Below are 19,668 nucleotides of genomic sequence, written 5' to 3' on the forward strand. Positions count from 1 at the left end.
CACCTATCAAACATGGTTTCTTTCAATCTGGCAAACTCCACGTGGGTCTCACTCTCCCTCGTCCTGGCATTCCGGAATTTCTGCCGGTAAGCTTCCGGGACCAATTCATAGGCTTTGAGAAGGTGTTTCTTCAATACCTCATAATCTGCACACTGGTCAATCGGTAAAGCCGAATAAATCTCTTGAGCTTTACCCACCAGAACACTTTGCATCAGTATGGACCAGTACTCCTCAGGCCAGTTTAACTGTCGAGACACTTTCTCAAAGTGTGGAAAAAAACTTGGCTACCTCCTTCTCATTGAAGGGTGGGACCAGCCTCACACGTCTGCCCACATCCCAGGTGTTCTGACTAGGTGTCGAACCAGTCAGCGGGGATGGTACCTCTCCCCGTTCTCTTATTAATTCCAGCTGCTTGACTTTAATTTCCTGCTGATGCGCCAATTCACGGTCCTTTAACTCCCTTTCGGCTCTTCTCTCCTCTGCTTCGAGGTCTCTTTCCACTCTCCTTTCCTCTCTTTTTTTGTCTTCTAACCTCTCCTGGAGTTCTCTTTCCAGTACTTTTAACCTTTCCTGGAATTCTCGCTCCTGTGCTTTTTCCCTTTCCTGGCTCTGTAATTGCATCTCCAGTTTCCAGAGCTCCACATTTTCTTGTTCTTCTGGTAACCAATCCCAGGCTACCTCTTCCCATGCTTTTAATCCCACCATAGATTGTATCACCACTGTCTGCAGCTCTGCCTTCCTCATATTAGTTCGGACCTCCAAGCTAAAATGTTTGGCCAATTTCCAGAGGTCCGATTTTACTAACGCTCTGAACTGTGCTTCACTCGGGGTCACCGTAAACTTCTCTGCATCAAACGCCATAGTGACTACTGGTAACACCTGCTAACCTTCACACAAGAAATTTCTAACAAACAAAAACAAAAGTATATATATATTTTTTTGTTGTTGTTGTTGTTTTGTTTTTGGAAAAAATTTGGGAATGTTGGAAAAAGTTCCAAACATGGGAATTCTTTCCCGGACTAAATTTAGGATTTTTTTTTAGATCCTGGACGCAGACCCAATTGCGAGTCCACGAATATCAATTTGGACGAGCCCCCAATTTCTGTTACGGGGTCCCCCCTGCCTTACCCCTGGTCTCGGTGGACCTCCGGACCCCGAGAGGGTCCCTGGCAGAAAGCTGTTTTAATCTCTCACTGGAACCCGCAAATGGAACAGTCGAGTCAAATGATGCAACCCCACCCGGTTATAAGCAAACCATAATATATAATAAATCCCACACAAAGAGCCATACCGCAATGGGGCAAGCCATACAGCAATGGGGCAATCACACACTTTCAAATCCTACGATAATATCCTTATCAAGCCCCTCAGCCCCACACTCACGGCACCTCCCCCAATGTCTCTGCTCCACTCCAAGGCGAAGTCCCAATGTCTCTGTGCACTCCCGCGATCGAGGAGTCGAGGCCCGTTGGTCAATTGAGGCGTCGACGAGCGAGACGACCGCGAGGTCGCGTGCTCAGCCCCCAGCAGCACAGCGGTGGAGAGGAACCTCACCAAGATTCGAATTGAGGCGTCGACGAGCGAGACGACCCCGAGGTCACGTGCTCAGCCCCCAGCAGCACAGCGGTGGAGAGGAACCTCACAAAGATTCGAATTGAGGCGTCGACGAGCGAGACGACCCCGCGGTCACGGGCTCAGCCCCCAGCAGCACAGCGGTGGAGAGGAACCTCACAAAGATTCGAATTGAGGCGTCGACGAGCGAGACGACCCCGAGGTCACGTGCTCAGCCCCCAGCAGCACAGCGGTGGAGAGGAACCTCACAAAGATTCGAATTGAGGCGTCGACGAGCGAGACGACCCCGCGGTCACGTGCTCAGCCCCCAGCAACACAGGGGTGGAGAGGAACCTCACAAAGATTCGCTCCGATGTACACGTTGCGGTTCAACCCGTGAGCCTCCGTAGAATTTGCACCTGCCCCTCTCTGGTACGGCCGTTCCCGGCAATCCACCAGGGAATAATGCCCAGCCGACACGACGAGCGTCTGTTCCCTGCAGGGTGCTCGCATGGCCAGAATGGCGCGCGGCTTTCGCTCCAACTCTTCCGGTCTCGATCCGGATTTTTCCACCACCTTTATCAGGAGCGCTTTTAACCCTTTTACCCACAACAAGCATCATCTGGAATCAACCATGAACAAGAACCACCATAATTAGGGCCGGTATCCATAACAGTACAGAGAAGTTAACTTGGTAATGAACTGAATAACATGAGGGGGTGAATGCAAGGAGAAATTAATTTTCTTAGTAATGAACTGAATAACACAAGTACGTGAATACATGGAAAAATTATCTTAGTAATGAACTGAATAACATGAGGGGGTGAAAGCACGGAGAAATTAACTTGGTAATGAACTGAATAACACGAGGGGGTGATTGTACGGAGAAATTAACTTGGTAATGAACTGAATAACACGAGGGGGTGATTGTACGGAGAAATTAACTTGGTAATGAACTGAATAACATGAGGGGGAGAGGAGAATACATGGAGAAATTAACTTGGTAATGAACTGAATAACACGAGGGGGTGAATGCACGGAGTAATCAAGTTAGAAATGAACCGAATAACATGAGGGGGTGAATGCACGGAGAAGTTCACTTTGCCAGGTTGACGATTCTCTGGAATTTGATCAGTTGATCGTGTCCTCGATTCATCAACATCCGTAACACCTCCTGAAAGAAGAAAGTAAACCTCATCCATCTCGTTTCAAACAATCGTCATCCATCTCATCACAAACAGCCAACATCATCACAAACAAACCTCATCGTCACAAACAAACCTCATTGTCACAAACAAACCTCATCGTCACAAACAAACCTCATCGTCACAAACAAACCTCGTCACAAACAAACCTCATCGTCACAAACAAACCTCATTGTCACAAACAAACCTCATCGTCACAAACAAACCTCATCGTCACAAACAAACCTCATCGTCACAAACAAACCTCATCGTCACAAACAACCCTCATCGTCACAAACAACCCTCATCATCACAAACAACCGTCATCATCACAAACAACCGTCATCATCACAAACAGACTTCGTCATCACAAACAACCCTAATCATCACAAACAGACCTCATCATCACAAACAACCCTAATCATCACAAAGAACCCTCATCATCACAAACAACCCTCATCATCACAAACAGACTTCATCATCACAAACAGACTTCATCATCACAAACAGACCTCATCATCACAAACAGACTTCATCATCACAAACAGACTTCATCATCATCACAAACAGACTTCATCATCATCACAAACAGACTTCATCATCATCACAAACAAACCTCATCATCACAAACAGACCTCATCATCACAAACAGACTTCATCATCACAAACAGACTTCATCATCATCACAAACAGACTTCATCATCATCACAAACAAACCTCATCATCACAAACAGACTTCATCATCACAAACAGACTTCATCATCACAAACAGACTTCATCATCACAAACAGACTTCTTCATCATCACAAACAGACCACATCATCACAAACAGACCTCATCATCACAAACAGACCTCATCATCACAAACAGACCTCATCATCACAAACAGACCTCATCATCACAAACAGACTTCATTATCATAAACAGACCTCATCACACCCACACAATCCTCGTTCTCATCACAACCACACAAACCTCGTTCATCACAACCACAAATCCTCGTTCTCATCACAAGTACAAATCCTCGTTCTCATCACAACCACAAATCCTCATTCTCATCACAACCACAAATCCTCGTTCATCACAACCACAAATCCTCGTTCTCATCACAAGTACAAATCCTCGTTCTCATCACAACCACAAATCCTTATTCTCATCACAGCCACAAATCCTCGTTCTCATCACAACCACAAATCCTCATTCTCATCACAACCACAAATCCTCATTCTCATCACAACCACACAATCCTCCTTCTCATCACAACCACACAATCCTCGTTCTCATCACAACCACACAATCCTCATTCTCATCACAACCACACAATCCTCGTTCTCATCACAACCACACAATCGTCGTTCTCATCACAACCACACAATCCTCGTTCTCATCACAACCACACAATCCTCGTTCTCATCACAACCACACAATCCTCGTTCTCCTCACAACCACACAATCCTCGTTCTCATCACAACCACACAATCCTCATTCTCATCACAACCACACAATCCTCATTCTCATCACAACCACAAATCCTCGTTCTCATCACAACCACAAATCCTCGTTCTCATCACAACCACAAATCCTCGTTCTCATCACAAGTACAAATCCTCGTTCTGATCACAACCACAAATCCTCATTCTCATCACAACCACAAATCCTCGTTCTCATCACAACCACACAATCCTCGTTCTCATCACAACCACACAATCCTCGTTCTCATCACAACCACACAATCCTCATTCTCATCACAACCACACAATCCTCGTTCTCATCACAACCACACAATCGTCGTTCTCATCACAACCACACAATCCTCATTCTCATCACAACCACACAATCCTCCTTCTCATCACAACCACACAATCCTCGTTCTCATCATAACCACATAATCCTCATTCTCATCACAACCACACAATCCTCATTCTCATCACAACCACAAATCCTCGTTCTCATCACAACCACAAATCCTCGTTCTCATCACAACCACAAATCCTCGTTCTGATCACAACCACAAATCCTCGTTCTGATCACAACCACAAATCCTCATTCTCATCACAACCACAAATCCTCATTCTCATCACAACCACAAATCCTCGTTCCCATCACAACCACAAATCCTCATTCTGATCACAACCACAAATCCTCGTTCTCATCACAACCACAAATCCTCGTTCTCATCACAACCACAAATCCTCGTTCTCATCACAACCACAAATCCTTGTTCTCATCACAACCACAAATCCTCGTTCTCATCACAACCACAAATCCTCATTCTGATCACAACCACAAATCCTCGTTCTCATCACAACCACAAATCCTCGTTCTCATCACAACCACAAATCCTCGTTCTCATCACAACCACAAATCCTCGTTCTCATCACAACCACAAATCCTCGTTCTGATCACAACCACAAATCCTCGTTCTCATCACAACCACAAATCCTCGTTCTCATCACAACCACAAATCCTCGTTCTCATCACAACCACAAATCCTCGTTCTGATCACAACCACAAATCCTCGTTCTCATCACAACCACAAATCCTCGTTCTCATCACAACCACAAATCCTCGTTCTCATCACAACCACAAATCCTCGTTCTGATCACAACCACAAATCCTCATTCTCATCACAACCACAAATCCTCGTTCCCATCACAACCACAAATCCTCGTTCTCATCACAACCACAAATCCTCGTTCCCATCACAACCACAAATCCTCATTCTCATCACAACCACAAATCCTCGTTCTCATCACAACCACAAATCCTCGTTCTGATCACAACCACAAATCCTCGTTCTCATCACAACCACAAATCCTCGTTCTCATCACAACCTTGTATAACAACCTAACAATAATAAAACAAACCACGTCTTTCTCGTCCTTATGCTTCACGAACTCCTCCCTGACCCAGCCAGCCATGTAGACACGATCCGCTTCATCAGGAAGGTATCGTAGTGTTCGCATCAAGCTGCGGTACAACTGCAAGACTCGCTGCCGGTGCAGGAACTGCAACACAATAACATGCTTATGGTCCATTGGTTGTCAGAGCAACGAGGCAAAGCAAATGTGTTTGTTTCACCTTCAACTACGTCACGGGCAGGACGGGGTCTCGGGCAGCAGGACGGGGTCTCGGGCAGGACGGGGTCTCGGGAAAGGACGGGGTCACGGGCAGGGCGGGGTCTCGGGCAGGGCGGGGTCACAGGCAGGGCGGGGTCACGGGCAGGGCTGGGTCACAGGCAGGGCGAGGTCTCGGGCAGGGCGGGGTCATGGGCAGGACGGGGTCTCAGGCAGGACGGGGTCTCGGGCAGGACAGGGTCCTATGTTGACCTTTTTTTTTTTTTTTTTTTTTTTTTTTTTTTTTTTTTTTTTTTTTTTTTTTTTTTTTTTGTTGTTGTTGTATACTGAATCGAGGCTCGTGAAAGAGCTAACATTTATTTCACAAACAAATCAACCAAACAAACAAAATATACAAAAAGAGGGAGCGGAAGCCAAGATGGGGAGAGAAGGGGAAGCACACAACCACAACATTTGAGAGCAGGGAGAAGTGTGGGCGGGAGAGGGCTTGGGGGCAGGAGGCGTGGGAAGGGGAGGGGGGGGGGATTTTGGGAGGGGGGGGAGGGGGGGGGGATTTGCATTTTGACATCAAAAATATATAGGACTAGCAGAAGTACCCGGCATTGCCGGGCGGGGGAAGGGAGGGGGAAGGGGAGGGGAGGGGAACGGGGGGAGAGCGAGCCCCTTGGTAAAGCGAGCGATTTTTTTTTTTCATAGCGTCATAGCGTTCATAGCGTTCATAGCGTCATAGCGTCATAGCGTTCATAGCGTCATAGCGTCATAGCGTTCATAGCGTCATAGCGTTCATAGCGTTCATAGCGTCATAGCGTTCATAGCGTTCATAGCGTCATAGCGTTCATAGCGTTCATAGCGTCATATCGTTCATACCGTTCATAGCTTCATAGCGTTTCATAGCGTCATAGCGATTTTTTTTTTCATAGCGTCATAGCGCTCATAGCGTCATAGCGTCATCACGTGATCGCTCTGAGCGAATCAGCGCCCACCTGCTCTGATTCCGTTGATTCCGTGCGCTGAAATGCGCTGAGGTAAATATGAATAAAAAATATGGATCGTCAAATATTTTGAGTTCGGCCATGTTCGTCCCAGGCTCAATGGCCATGTCTATGTCAAATATCAAGCACGTAAGCCTCTCCGTTTAGGAGTCTATCGGTAACATTACACACACACACACACACACACACACACACACACACACACACACACACACACACACACACACACACACAAACTGTGTTTTATCTATCTATAATTCCAGTAATCTCTGTGTGTGTGTCTGTGTGTATGTCTGTGTGTCTGTGTGTATGTCTGTGTGTCTGTGTGTTTGTCTGTGACCGCTGTTTCTCGACAACCACGGGTCCGATATACTTGAAACTTGCCAGGTATATTGCTGGGGACCTGAGGATGTGCCTTTTCAAGGTTTCATATTAATCGGAGAAGTAGTTACCGAGCTATGGCGATTTCTTTACCAAACTCCGCAAGCCGTTCGCTTTGGTCCAAACCATTTCATGTAAATAGAGGGGGGGGATTGTCACCGTACTCGCAAGCCGTTCGCTTTGGACCAAACCATTTCATGTAAATAGAGGGGGGAGGATTGTCACCGTACTCGCAAGCCATTCGCTTTTGGACCAAACCATTTCATGTAAATAGAGGGGGGGGGGGGGGGGGGGATTGTCACCGTACTCGCAAGCCGTTCGCTTTGGCTTTGCGAATGAACCAAACCATTTCATGTAAATAGAGGGGGGGGGGGGGATATAATTTTAGATATATATATAGTACGGGCATGCCCTAGTATATATAGATTGCAGGAGGAGGTGGTGGTCGACTCCAAGGGATCTGAGTGATATATAGTATTGTAGGAGGGGGTGTGGTCGATTCCAAGGGATCTGGGTGATATTTAGTATTGTAGGAGGAGGTGGTGGTCGATTCCAAGGATCTGAGTGATATATAGTATTGTAGGAGGGGGTGGTGGTCGATTCCAAGGGATCTGAGTGATATTTAGTATTGTAGGAGGGGGTGGTGGTCGATTCCAAGGGATCTGGGTGATATTTAGTATTGTAGGAGGGGGTGGTGGTCGATTCCAAGGGATCTGAGTGATATTTAGTATTGTAGGAGGGGGGTGGTGGTCGATTCCAAGGGATCTGGGTGATATTTAGTATTGCAGGAGGAGGTGGTGGTCGATTCCAAGGGATCTGAGTGATATATAGTATTGTAGGAGGAGGTGGTGGTCGATTCCAAGGGATCTGAGTGATATATAGTATTGTAGGAGGAGGTGGTGGTCGATTCCAAGGGATCTGGGTGATATTTAGTATTGTAGGAGGGGGTGGTGGTCGATTCCAAGGGATCTGGGTGATATTTAGTATTGCAGGAGGAGGTGGTGGTCGATTCCAAGGGATCTGAGTGATATATAGTATTGTAGGAGGAGGTGGTGGTCGATTCCAAGGGATCCGAGTGATATCTAGTATTGTAGGAGGGGGTGGTGGTCGATTCCAAGGGATCTGGGTGATATTTAGTATTGTAGGAGGGGGTGGTGGTCGATTCCAAGGGATCTGAGTGATATATAGTATTGTAGGAGGAGGTGGGGGTCGATTCCAAGGGATCTGGGTGATATTTAGTATTGCAGGAGGAGGTGGTGGTCGATTCCAAGGGATCTGAGTGATATATAGTATTGTAGGAGGAGGTGGTGGTCGATTCCAAGGGATCTGGGTGATATTTAGTATTGTAGGAGGGGGTGGTGGTCGATTCCGAGGGATCTGGGTGATATTTAGTATTGCAGGAGGAGGTGGTGGTCGATTCCAAGGGATCTGAGTGATATATAGTATTGTAGGAGGAGGTGGTGGTCGATTCCAAGGGATCTGAGTGATATATAGTATTGTAGGAGGAGGTGGTGGTCGATTCCAAGGGATCTGGGTGATATTTAGTATTGCAGGAGGAGGTGGTGGTCGATTCCAAGGGATCTGGGTGATATTTAGTATTGTAGGAGGAGGTGGTGGTCGATTCCAAGTGATCTGGGTGATATATAGTATTGTAGGAGGGGGTGGTGGTCGATTCCAAGGGATCTGGGTGATATTTAGTAATGCAGGAGGAGGTGGTGGTCGATTCCAAGGGATCTGGGTGATATTTAGTATTGTAGGAGGGGTGGTGGTCGATTCCAAGGGATCTGGGTGATATTTAGTATTGTAGGAGGGGGTGGTGGTCGATTCCAAGGGATCTGGATGATATTTAGTATTGTAGGAGGGGGTGGTGGTCGATTCCAAGGGATCTGAGTGATATTTAGTATTGTAGGAGGTGGTGGTGGTCGATTGTGAGGGATCTGAGTGATATTTAGTATTGCAGGAGGAGGAGGTGGTGGTCGATTCCAAGGGATCTGGGTGATATTTAGTATTGTAGGAGGAGGTGGTGGTCGATTCCAAGGGATCTGGGTGATATTTAGTATTGTAGGAGGGGGTGGTGGTCGATTGTGAGGGATCTGAGTGATATTTTGTATTGCAGGAGGGGGTGGTGGTCGATTCCAAGGGATCTGAGTGATATTTAGTATTGTAGGAGGGGGTGGTGGTCGATTCCAAGGGATCTGAGTGATATTTAGTATTGTAGGAGAGGGTGGTGGTCGATTGTGAGGGATCTGAGTGATATTTAGTATTGTAGGAGGGGGTGGTGGTCGATTGTGAGGGATCTGAGTGATATTTTGTATTGCAGGAGGTGGTGGTGGTCGATTGTGAGGGATCTGAGTGATATATAGTATTGTAGGAGGAGGTGGTGGTCGATTCCAAGGGATCTGGGTGATATTTAGTATTGCAGGAGGAGGTGGTGGTCGATTCCAAGGGATCTGGGTGATATATAGTATTGTAGGAGGAGGTGGTGGTCGATTCCAAGGGATCTGGGTGATATTTAGTATTGTAGGAGGGGGTGGTGGTCGATTCCAAGGGATCTGGGTGATATTTAGTATTGTAGGAGGAGGTGGTGGTCGATTCCAAGGGATCTGAGTGATATATAGTATTGTAGGAGGAGGTGGTGGTCGATTCCAAGGGATCTGGGTGATATATAGTATTGTAGGAGGAGGTGCTGGTCGATTCCAAGGGATCTGGGTGATATTTAGTATTGTAGGAGGGGGTGGTGGTCGATTCCAAGGGATCTGGGTGATATTTAGTATTGTAGGAGGAGGTGGTGGTCGATTCCAAGGGATCTGAGTGATATATAGTATTGTAGGAGGAGGTGGTGGTCGATTCCAAGGGATCCGAGTGATATATAGTATTGTAGGAGGAGGTGGTGGTCGATTCCAAGGGATCGGGGTGATATTTAGTATTGTAGGAGGGGGTGGTGGTCGATTCCAAGGGATCTGGGTGATATTTAGTATTGTAGGAGGAGGTGGTGGTCGATTCCAAGGGATCTGGGTGATATTTAGTATTGTAGGAGGGGGTGGTGGTCGATTCCAAGGGATCTGGGTGATATTTAGTATTGTAGGAGGGGGTGGTGGTCGATTGTGAGGGATCTGAGTGATATTTAGTATTGTAGGAGGGGGTGGTGGTCGATTGTGAGGGATCTGAGTGATATTTAGTATTGTAGGAGGTGGTGGTGGTCGATTGTGAGGGATCTGAGTGATATATAGTATTGCAGGAGGAGGTGGTGGTCGATTCCAAGGGATCTGAGTGATATATAGTATTGTAGGAGGAGGTGGTGGTCGATTCCAAGGGATCTGGGTGATATTTAGTATTGTAGGAGGGTGTGGTGGTCGATTCCAAGGGATCTGGGTGATATTTAGTATTGTAGGAGGAGGTGGTGGTCGATTCCAAGGGATCTGGGTGATATTTAGTATTGTAGGAGGGGGTGGTGGTCGATTCCAAGGGATCTGGGTGATATTTAGTATTGTATGAGGGGGTGGTGGTCGATTGTGAGGGATCTGAGTGATATTTAGTATTGTAGGAGGGGGTGGTGGTCGATTGTGAGGGATCTGAGTGATATTTAGTATTGTAGGAGATGGTGGTGGTCGATTGTGAGGGATCTGAGTGATATTTAGTATTGCAGGAGGAGGTGGTGGTGGTCGATTGTGAGGGATCTGAGTGATATTTAGTATTGCAGGAGGAGGTGGTGGTGGTCGATTGTGAGGGATCTGAGTGATATATATAGATAGTCGCGCGGCAAGGAACATCACGTGATCGCTCTGAGCGATCGATTGCAACTCTGCGTCCTGTCGTGGGCGTGGCCAACGTGTCCTCATGCGCCCAGGTGATTGGCTAACTCGAGCTCGAGAGAGCCATAATGCGCTTCGTTATGGCAAAAAATATGAATCTAAAGATGAAAGGGAAAAAACCTATGTGGTGTGAATGGCAATGTTTGTCGCTTAAATGTGAAAAAAGGCAATTGCTTTTCGCTCTGAAATACGTGCGAACGCGTAACTGAGTTAATGGCGGCAGGGAACATCACGTGATCGCTCTGAGCGAATCAGCGCGCTGCTCTGCGACCGGTTAGATTCCGGTCATAATATTTCGCGCTGAGATAAAAATATGGTAAAAGCATATTATGAAATAAATTTTTAGGTCAGCCATGTTCGTCCCAGGCTCAATGGCCATGTCTGTGCCAAATATCAAGTACGTGAGTCTCTCCGTTTAGGAGTCTATCGGTAACATTACACACACACACACACACACACACACACACACACACAACACAACACAACACACACACACACACACACACAAACGCACACCACACACACACACACACACACACACACACACACACACACACGTGATCAACATACTTACCAAGTATTGGGGGTAATTTGGTACCAAGTAATAAATTACATATTGTTGCGAATATGGCATTTGGCCTCCATATCCGCTTGTAAATATTCCCCTATTTCCCCAATACTCCCCAACTATCCCCAATCCCCCATTCCCTAGTCCCATTGCCTGTAAATAACACTCTGTAGAACCGACCTTCCCCTTTTTCCCCCATTAAATGTCGTGCCCAGGTCCACCGCATCTCACGTAGACAACTTTCGGACATCTTGCTAGTTATTCTTAGTCTATGTCAGTTAAGGACTCGTTTCCATTAATTCTGACTCTTCGTTGCACCAGAATGTGATTGTATGGCACCAGTAGTGAGTTTAGGACCTCCCCTTACCTCCTCCCATCTTCCCCATGAAACAACAACAACAACAACAACAACAACAACTACAACTACAACAACAGAGGAGAATGGGGGCGGCGCGGCGCGGGGGAGTGTGCGTCCTCACACCGGCTCGGTTAGCCGCCATTGACCATGCGCTCCGACGGGGTTACCACGAAGGGGCTCCCTGTCAGCTCCTCGTCAAGGGCGGAGCCCGGTGGCCCCCCCGCACCCAATAAGAAGGGCGGACCGATTCCATCTGGGGCGGAGCTAACTAGCCGAGGGCGTGTCACTCCCCGCCGGATATACGCAGCCACTTACCGGACGTGACGTGAGATGCGCCCCGAGCTTGAAGAAGAGCCAGTCACCACCTCCGAGCGCTGAGTGAGCGACCTCCCCGCATCTTTGGACTGGACCGGGTCGATTTTGCCCCTGAGCCAAGGTGCACCTTGAGCCATCGACTACCCGCTTTCCTTGCCATCAATCCCCGTGTGAGTCAGTTTTTGTCCTGTTTATCTGTCGTCTGTCGGGGCTATTATAAGACCGTGTTTAAGTGCCTATCTTCCTATGCTGTCCCTCTTGTCGTTGTAATCTGACCTTCCGCCCTAATATAACCTCCTCCGGAGGTCTTGAGAACTGAACCCTTGGTGTCGTGTCATTTTAATCCAGCCGTTGTGTCTTTTCCATCATTGATTTAGCATAGCGCGACTTAGTCAACATTCGAGCATAATCGGGTAAACTGTGCAGACGCGGTCATACCAAACCGCTCGGTAAACTAACATCCACAACCGCGTCTGTAACAATTGGTGTCAGGAGTGTCGGATTCGGACCTGGGACTAAATTTATTAGGCCCAAATTTTGGAACACCAATTGTACCACTAGGGTAACAATTGGTGTTGGGAGGTAGAATTCGATCCGGAGCGCGTTTCCCGCGCTCGAAATTATAACGGCGAAATTCGATTGTGTTTTACAAAATATAAAAACCCGAATTTTGAAAGTCGCGCTATGGCAGACCAACGCGGCTGGGGTCCGGTAGAGGAGAGTGAGGCAGGGTCGGTCCAGGACCAAATTGAGGGACGTGAGGAGAGCGAAGCAGTGAGGGTAGCAGACGCACAAAATAGCGTCGTTGCGCCCGACGTTACGGACGCACAAAATGGCGGCCTCGCGCACATGATTATTGTGGCGCCAAATTTAGCCGCGCCCGTGACCGTAGCAGCGCCGCCGATGGATTGGGGCCTATTTATGGAACAAATAAAGGCGCTCATGGTCCAGACAAGTGAAGACCTGAGGAATGACTTGGAGGGCCAAATGGGGGTAATGAGGGACGAAGCGAGGGGTACCGGTGAGGGATTAAAACATGGGTTAACTGGGGTGGAAAATAGAATGGCTGCCCAGGAGAATCAGTTAGAGGGGGTGAAAAATGGGTTAATGGGGTTAGAAAATAGGATGGAGGACAAATTGCGGGAAATAGGGGAACAATCTGCCAGGGAAATCAAACAAATGGGAGAGCAAATAGAGGAGGTGAAAATCGGGGAAGAAACCAAACTGGATGCTCACAGGGAGGAAATGGAGCAGATGAGGGTGGCATCTGGGCAGGAGATGCAAGTGATGGGAGAGGAGATCAGAAGAGGGGTGAGTGAGGAGGTCGGAGGAGTGCGCGAGGAGGTGAGGCACTGTAAGGAGCGCATGGAGAAGGAGGTGAGAAAGGGGACTGTAAAATTGCAAGGGGGTATAGAGGAGTTGACGCTGGGAGTAGAACAACTGACAGTGGGACAAAAGGAGTTGGGGGAACAGGTAAAGAAGAACACAGCGGTAATAGAGGGGTTAAAATCGACGCAGAAAGAGATGAAAAAGGACGTAGGGGTAATTAAAAAAGAGTGTCAGACGGTACATGAGGACTTGACGAGAAAAATGAACAAGGTAGTAGAGGTGATGGAGGTTAAAGAGCGGGAGGTGCGGGAGCACATAGAAAAAAATAAAGTGGAGTTAGAGGAAGAACTTAAAGGGGCGCACGAGGAGATGAAGGAGGTGAAACAGAAATTAGAGGAAGTGGAAGAAGGGGTGAGCGAAATTAAGAAGCGACGGAGAGAGGATAAGAAAGAGATAAAAGAGGAGGTAAAATAATTGGTCCAAAGTCTGTGTTCGGATCGTGATGATGTGCTCATTAACCGGATGAGGGATTCGCAGGTGATGGAGGAGAAGCGAAAAGAAAGAGGACCCGGTGTAAGTGGTGACCAATATGGTCGTGCGTATGATGCGCCAGGTGATTTGATAAGCTTGGGGGTCGAGATAGACCCGGGTGTTCGTGAGAGGCCGTTGGTGAAGTGTGCGACAGGTCTGGTGTGCGAAAAAGGAGGTGTGCAAGAAAGTCCGACTCTGGGGTGTGTGAGGAAAAAGTGCGTGCCAAGGAGTGAGGGTGCTGGCGAGAGTGAGTCGGTCGTAGCGCGTGTGCGAGGGAGCACATGGAAGCGCGGTGTGGTGAGTGTTACAGAGGGTGTAACGGGAGAGTGTGCGCGAGAAAGGTGTGTGACGGACAGGTGCATGGGGAAAGAGTGCACTGTCAAAGGCAAGGAAGAATGCACACCTGTGGGGAGTGTTACAGAGGGTGTAACGGGAGAGTGTGCGTGAGAAAGGTGTGTGACGGACAGGTGCATGAGGAAAGAGTGCGCTGTCAAGCGTAAGGGTGAGTACGCTGTCAAGAATGGAGGTGAGAGTAGTGAGAGTGACAAGGAGAGTGAGTTGGTTGTGACAGGTGAGCGAGGATGTACACCTGGGATGGAAGGATGCACACCTGGAATGGTAGAGCGTGAGTGGGAATGCACGCTGGAGTTGGTGGTGAGGCACGTGGTTGGGTGTGCGAATGAGAGCACACCTGTGATTGTCACAGAGGAGGTGACAGAGGAGGGGGCGCGAAGAGGTGTGTTGGTGAGGTGTGCGACCAACGAATGTGTGCCAAAGTGTTCGGTGGTCAGGTGTGTGACCAAGGCTGTGAGTGGAATGGGTGTACCTGGGTGTGTAAGGAAAGGTACGAGGAGCATGGAAACGGCTGAATGTGTGAGCAAGGAACGGGCTGCGGGGTGTAAGCGTCCAGGTGAAGCATCGACGGTAACCGGTTTAGAGGTTAGAGCGACTTTTAGCCGAATCGGGCCCTCGGTGCGTGCTGGGCCTCGCTTTGAACGGCCGCGTCCGTGCTCCACTAGGCGGAGCGGGCAGCCCGATAGAAAGGATCGTCGTGGCGACCACTTTTTGTTGAGGCAGTCCGGCAGGTCGAGATCGGGACATTGGATGGCTCCACGCCGAGATGGTGCGTGGGATCTCGGCCCGGGTAAGCCCCCGTCCCTGCACCGAGTGCCGGACGCATCCAACCGCTGGCACAGAACAACCCGCATTCATGGCTTGGCTTTACGAAGCCGGGCTTTGGACAGGAATTGGCGCACCGAGAGGCATTAGTGAGTAGACTGGGTGATGAGGTTAGTGTTTTGGACCCAAAATTAGAGAAAAACAAAATTTGATGATTGGCAAGGGATTGGCAGTAGTGATTGGCAGATGATGGGTAGCGATTGGCAAATTTTTAATTTGTTGAAATTTGATGTGCAAAATTGGTAGTGAGCGATGGGCCTGGTGGGTAAGGCTGGCATCCCTGCCACCCTTCCCAAGTGGGGCAAATGCGCAATAGTTTATGGGGTGTATGGCAGTGAAAACTAGCCCGGGTGGGTTAGGTTATATTGATAGGGCCCTAGAAGATGACATTAGGTGACGTTAAGATTAGTTAGTGACTGATACCTGTAGTGGGGACGCAGGTAGATTAGTGTGGATGATAATGACGAGGGAGCGCAATAGTTTAAAGGGACGACTGGGAAGCGCAAGTTTTAGAAGGGAGTAGTTAGCTGAGATGATGCCGTGTGTGTGAGAATTGAACAGGTGTGATTGAACAGGTGTGATTGCACAGGTGTGCAACTGGACAGGTGTGTGGAGCAGTGTGTGAGTAATGAGTGTTGTGGATCAGCGCGAATGCGCTTGGGGAGAGAAGGGTGCAGGTGGCACCAGGTGTGAGAGCACAGGTGTGCAGGTGCAGGTGTGTGGAGAGAGTGGAGTAAGTGGTACGGAGTGGTGTGCATGGTGCGAAGGTGTGAATGGGGGAAGAGTGGACCCCCATCACGGATACCCGGGGCGGGTAGTGTAAGTGTTAGGTAGAGGGTATAGGTAAATTGTGGTTGGATATTGGCATTTGTGGTGCGGTTGCAGAATGGTATTGTGAATGGGTGCATTAGTGTTGTGGAAATGGCTGGGCGTGTCGCCTGTTAGTGTGTGTAGTTGGTTGGGCACTCCACCACTGTGAGGATGTCGGCCAGGTGAGGCCGCAGGTGGGCTCTGGGAGCCGGTAGTTGTGAGTGGGTGCCTGAGGATCCCGGGTGTGGATCGGGCAGCCCAGTGCCAGAGAGGGCACCGAGTGGGGAGAGCGCCAGAGGGCCTTCCCCAGGTAGTTAGGTTAGGGTAAGGAGCAGGGAAGCTCGGAGGCAACTGCAGTGGTGGAGGTGTGCAGGTGGGTAGACCCGCTGGGAGAGGTACACGCCACAGCCCAGAAATTGTGCGAGGGCACCGGGAGATGAATCGGGGGAGTGAGACCCCAAATTGAAAAGCACCACAGTTTGGTCAATGGGCATTGGTTTTTAGAACCCATAGTGTAAGAGGGCCAATGGATTGGCAGGGAAAGACCCCGGGTAGTGTAAAGTTGTTAAAGTCATTTAGGAAATAGTTAGGATTGATGAACCTGTCGCACCATACGCAGCCACTTACCTGTGGTGATGATGATGACTCCACACCTGTGTTTTCTTTGTTTTGTGTTGCAGGAAGTAAGGATTGCTGTTGGATTTGTGAGACGCATCACGACGTGGATGAGACATTGGGGTGATTCCATCTCTCCCTCCCTAGGAGGGACTGATGATGAATTGGTAATGGCAAATTTTGATGTTCAGTTGGAGATGGCAAATTTTGATGAGAGTTGAAAATGGCAAATTTGATTGGTTAGGAGGGAGAGAAGACGAATTTGGTTTATGGGAGGAATGGGGAAGACAGTAGGGACGTTTGTTGATTTGTAAAGTAGATGTTTATGGGTAGTGTTGTGTTTTGTGGATACAGTAAGGGGTAAGGGAGGGGCCATGTAGGTTACCTGGTGGGGGGGGGGGGGGGGCGTACGGTAGGAACGTACCTGTCTCACCTGGTTCCCATGTGCCCCCAGTGTGCATCATCTTATATTGCGTGCACTTTTGCGCCCTTACCACCTTACTCACTTGTCTTCTTCTTTTGTCTCCCACCTCCGAGGATCTGGCTTTGGGGTAGAGAGAGAGGAGAGAGAGGTGCTGGCTACGCAGTTGTGGGCCTGCACTTTCGCTGCTTGCTGCCTGGATCGATACACCATATGGACCGCAATGTTGGTGGCCACCCACAATGGACCGCAGTTCTTTTGCGGCCAAGCACCACCCGTGGATGGACCTATGGGTCAACGTGGCACCTATGCCATACAGGTGAACCACTTTTAGTTGACACCACTGAAGGCCACAATACAGAAATGGACGCGGTTGGCGCCTTTCTTTATTTTTGAAAGAAGCCAGAAGGCCAAGTGCACCACACGAAGAGCAAGAGACACCTGCAGGGTTAGGGGTTGTTGAATTTATTTTTATTCATTGAACAATGGTGACTGCACCGGATGGTGCTGACTGGGTGATGGGGTGGTGCTTTTGGTGCTTGGAAGGGGTGCTCTGCACATTATTAAAGGCCGTAAGGCCACAGAGCACTCGTGGGTTGGTGTATCGATGCTGGCATGCGTGCTCTCTCTCTATGCATAACATCTGCATGTGTTCCTCCAAAAACAGGTCCTGGATCGTAGTGTAAATATCAGCATAGTCTTGTAAATAATGCTCCCTACCGGCTGTATGTTTAGTTTGCGAATTCTTTCCGCGATTCGGTTATCCTGTGGGCGTGTTTCTGTGAGGAGAAGGGTGCAACGTCGCAGGGGGACATATTTACTCATTTGTGAATATCTGTAAAACTGTCGCACTCAGGGTAGAGTTAATAGTAGAGGGAACTACATCTGAGTGCCACACTAAAATAGGTAAAAATTTATCGGGTCGCGACGCCCCGAGGGTAGAGAAGGGTGCAATGTTGCGAATATGGCATTTGGCCTCCATATCCGCTTGTAAATATTCCCCTATTTCCCCAATACTCCCCAACTATCCCCAATCCCCCATTCCCTAGTCCCATTGCCTGTAAATAACACTCTGTAGAACCGACCTTCCCCTTTTTCCCCCATTAAATGTCGTGCCCAGGTCCACCGCATCTCACGTAGACAACTTTCGGACATCTTGCTAGTTATTCTTAGTCTATGTCAGTTAAGGACTCGTTTCCATTAATTCTGACTCTTCGTTGCACCAGAATGTGATTGTATGGCACCAGTAGTGAGTTTAGGACCTCCCCTTACCTCCTCCCATCTTCCCCATGAAACGACAACAACAACAACAACAACAACTACAACTACAACAACAGAGGAGAATGGGGGCGGCGCGGCGCGGGGGAGTGTGCGTCCTCACACCGGCTCGGTTAGCCGCCATTGACCATGCGCTCCGACGGGGTTACCACGAAGGGGCTCCCTGTCAGCTGCTCGTCAAGGGCGGAGCCCGGTGGCCCCCCCCCGCACCCAATAAGAAGGGCGGACCGATTCCATCTGGGGCGGAGCTAACTAGCCGAGGGCGTGTCACTCCCCGCCGGATATACGCAGCCACTTACCGGACGTGACGTGAGATGCGCCCCGAGCTTGAAGAAGAGCCAGTCACCACCTCCGAGCGCTGAGTAAGCGACCTCCCCGCATCTTTGGACTGGACCGGGTCGATTTTGCCCCTGAGCCAAGGTGCACCTTGAGCCATCGACTACCCGCTTTCCTTGCCATCAATCCCCGTGTGAGTCAGTTTTTGTCCTGTTTATCTGTCGTCTGTCGGGGCTATTATAAGACCGTGTTTAAGTGCCTATCTTCCTATGCTGTCCCTCTTGTCGTTGTAATCTGACCTTCCGCCCTAATATAACCTCCTCCGGAGGTCTTGAGAACTGAACCCTTGGTGTCGTGTCATTTTAATCCAGCCGTTGTGTCTTTTCCATCATTGATTTAGCATAGCGCGACTTAGTCAACGTTCGAGCATAATCGGGTAAACTGTGCAGACGCGGTCATACCAAACCGCTCGGTAAACTAACATCCACAACCGCGTCTGTAACAATATGAATAATGTCACAAATATCTACCATATAAAGCACAATGTGTGTTTGTGTATTTGTGTGTGTTTGTGTGATATCTGCCCCCCTTCATAAGGGTAGGTTTTAAAGGCTTTGAGTAGTGCTTTATGAGGATTTTTAGTGGGGTTTTAATGTGCAATCTTTGTTTGAACACCACTGTGTGTCCACCCGTTAAAAGACCTAAAAGACTCCAAGAACCCAAAAGACCATAAGGACCCAAAATAACACAAATATCCAAAAGACCCAAATGACCCTGAGGATCTAAATGACTAAGAAGACCCAAAAGACCCCAAGGACCCAGAAGACCCAAAAGAACCAGAGGACCCAGACGACCCCAAGGACTCTCAAGAACCGAAATTCCTCAAAGACCCATAAACACCCAAAAGACTGAAAAGACCCCCAGAACCCTGAAAGACCCAAAATATCAAGAAGAACCAAAAGACCCTGAAGACCAAAAAGACCCAAAATAC

At 48.7% G+C, this 19,668-nt stretch overlaps 1 protein-coding gene across 2 annotated transcripts in view; it reads right to left on the minus strand.

Moving 5' to 3' along the window:
• Positions 1 to 522: 522 nt before the first annotated feature.
• LYRM2 (LYR motif containing 2) overlaps positions 523 to 19,668 on the minus strand; it is a 112,223-nt gene continuing 93,077 nt past the window's right edge. For both annotated transcript variants that reach the window (XM_078778561.1, XM_078778562.1), the window contains 3 exons: positions 5,603 to 5,743; positions 1,817 to 2,725; positions 523 to 1,727 (listed from right to left, as the gene is read on the minus strand). In XM_078778561.1, coding sequence (XP_078634687.1) covers positions 2,648 to 2,725; positions 5,603 to 5,743 — 219 coding nt within the window. In that variant the 3' untranslated portion in view covers positions 523 to 1,727; positions 1,817 to 2,647. The remainder of the gene's footprint in view (positions 1,728 to 1,816; positions 2,726 to 5,602; positions 5,744 to 19,668) is intronic.

The sequence above is a fragment of the Myxine glutinosa genome, chromosome 5, assembly GCF_964187855.1.
Source record: "Myxine glutinosa chromosome 5, kmMyxGlut1.1, whole genome shotgun sequence".
NCBI lineage: Eukaryota > Metazoa > Chordata > Myxini > Myxiniformes > Myxinidae > Myxine > Myxine glutinosa.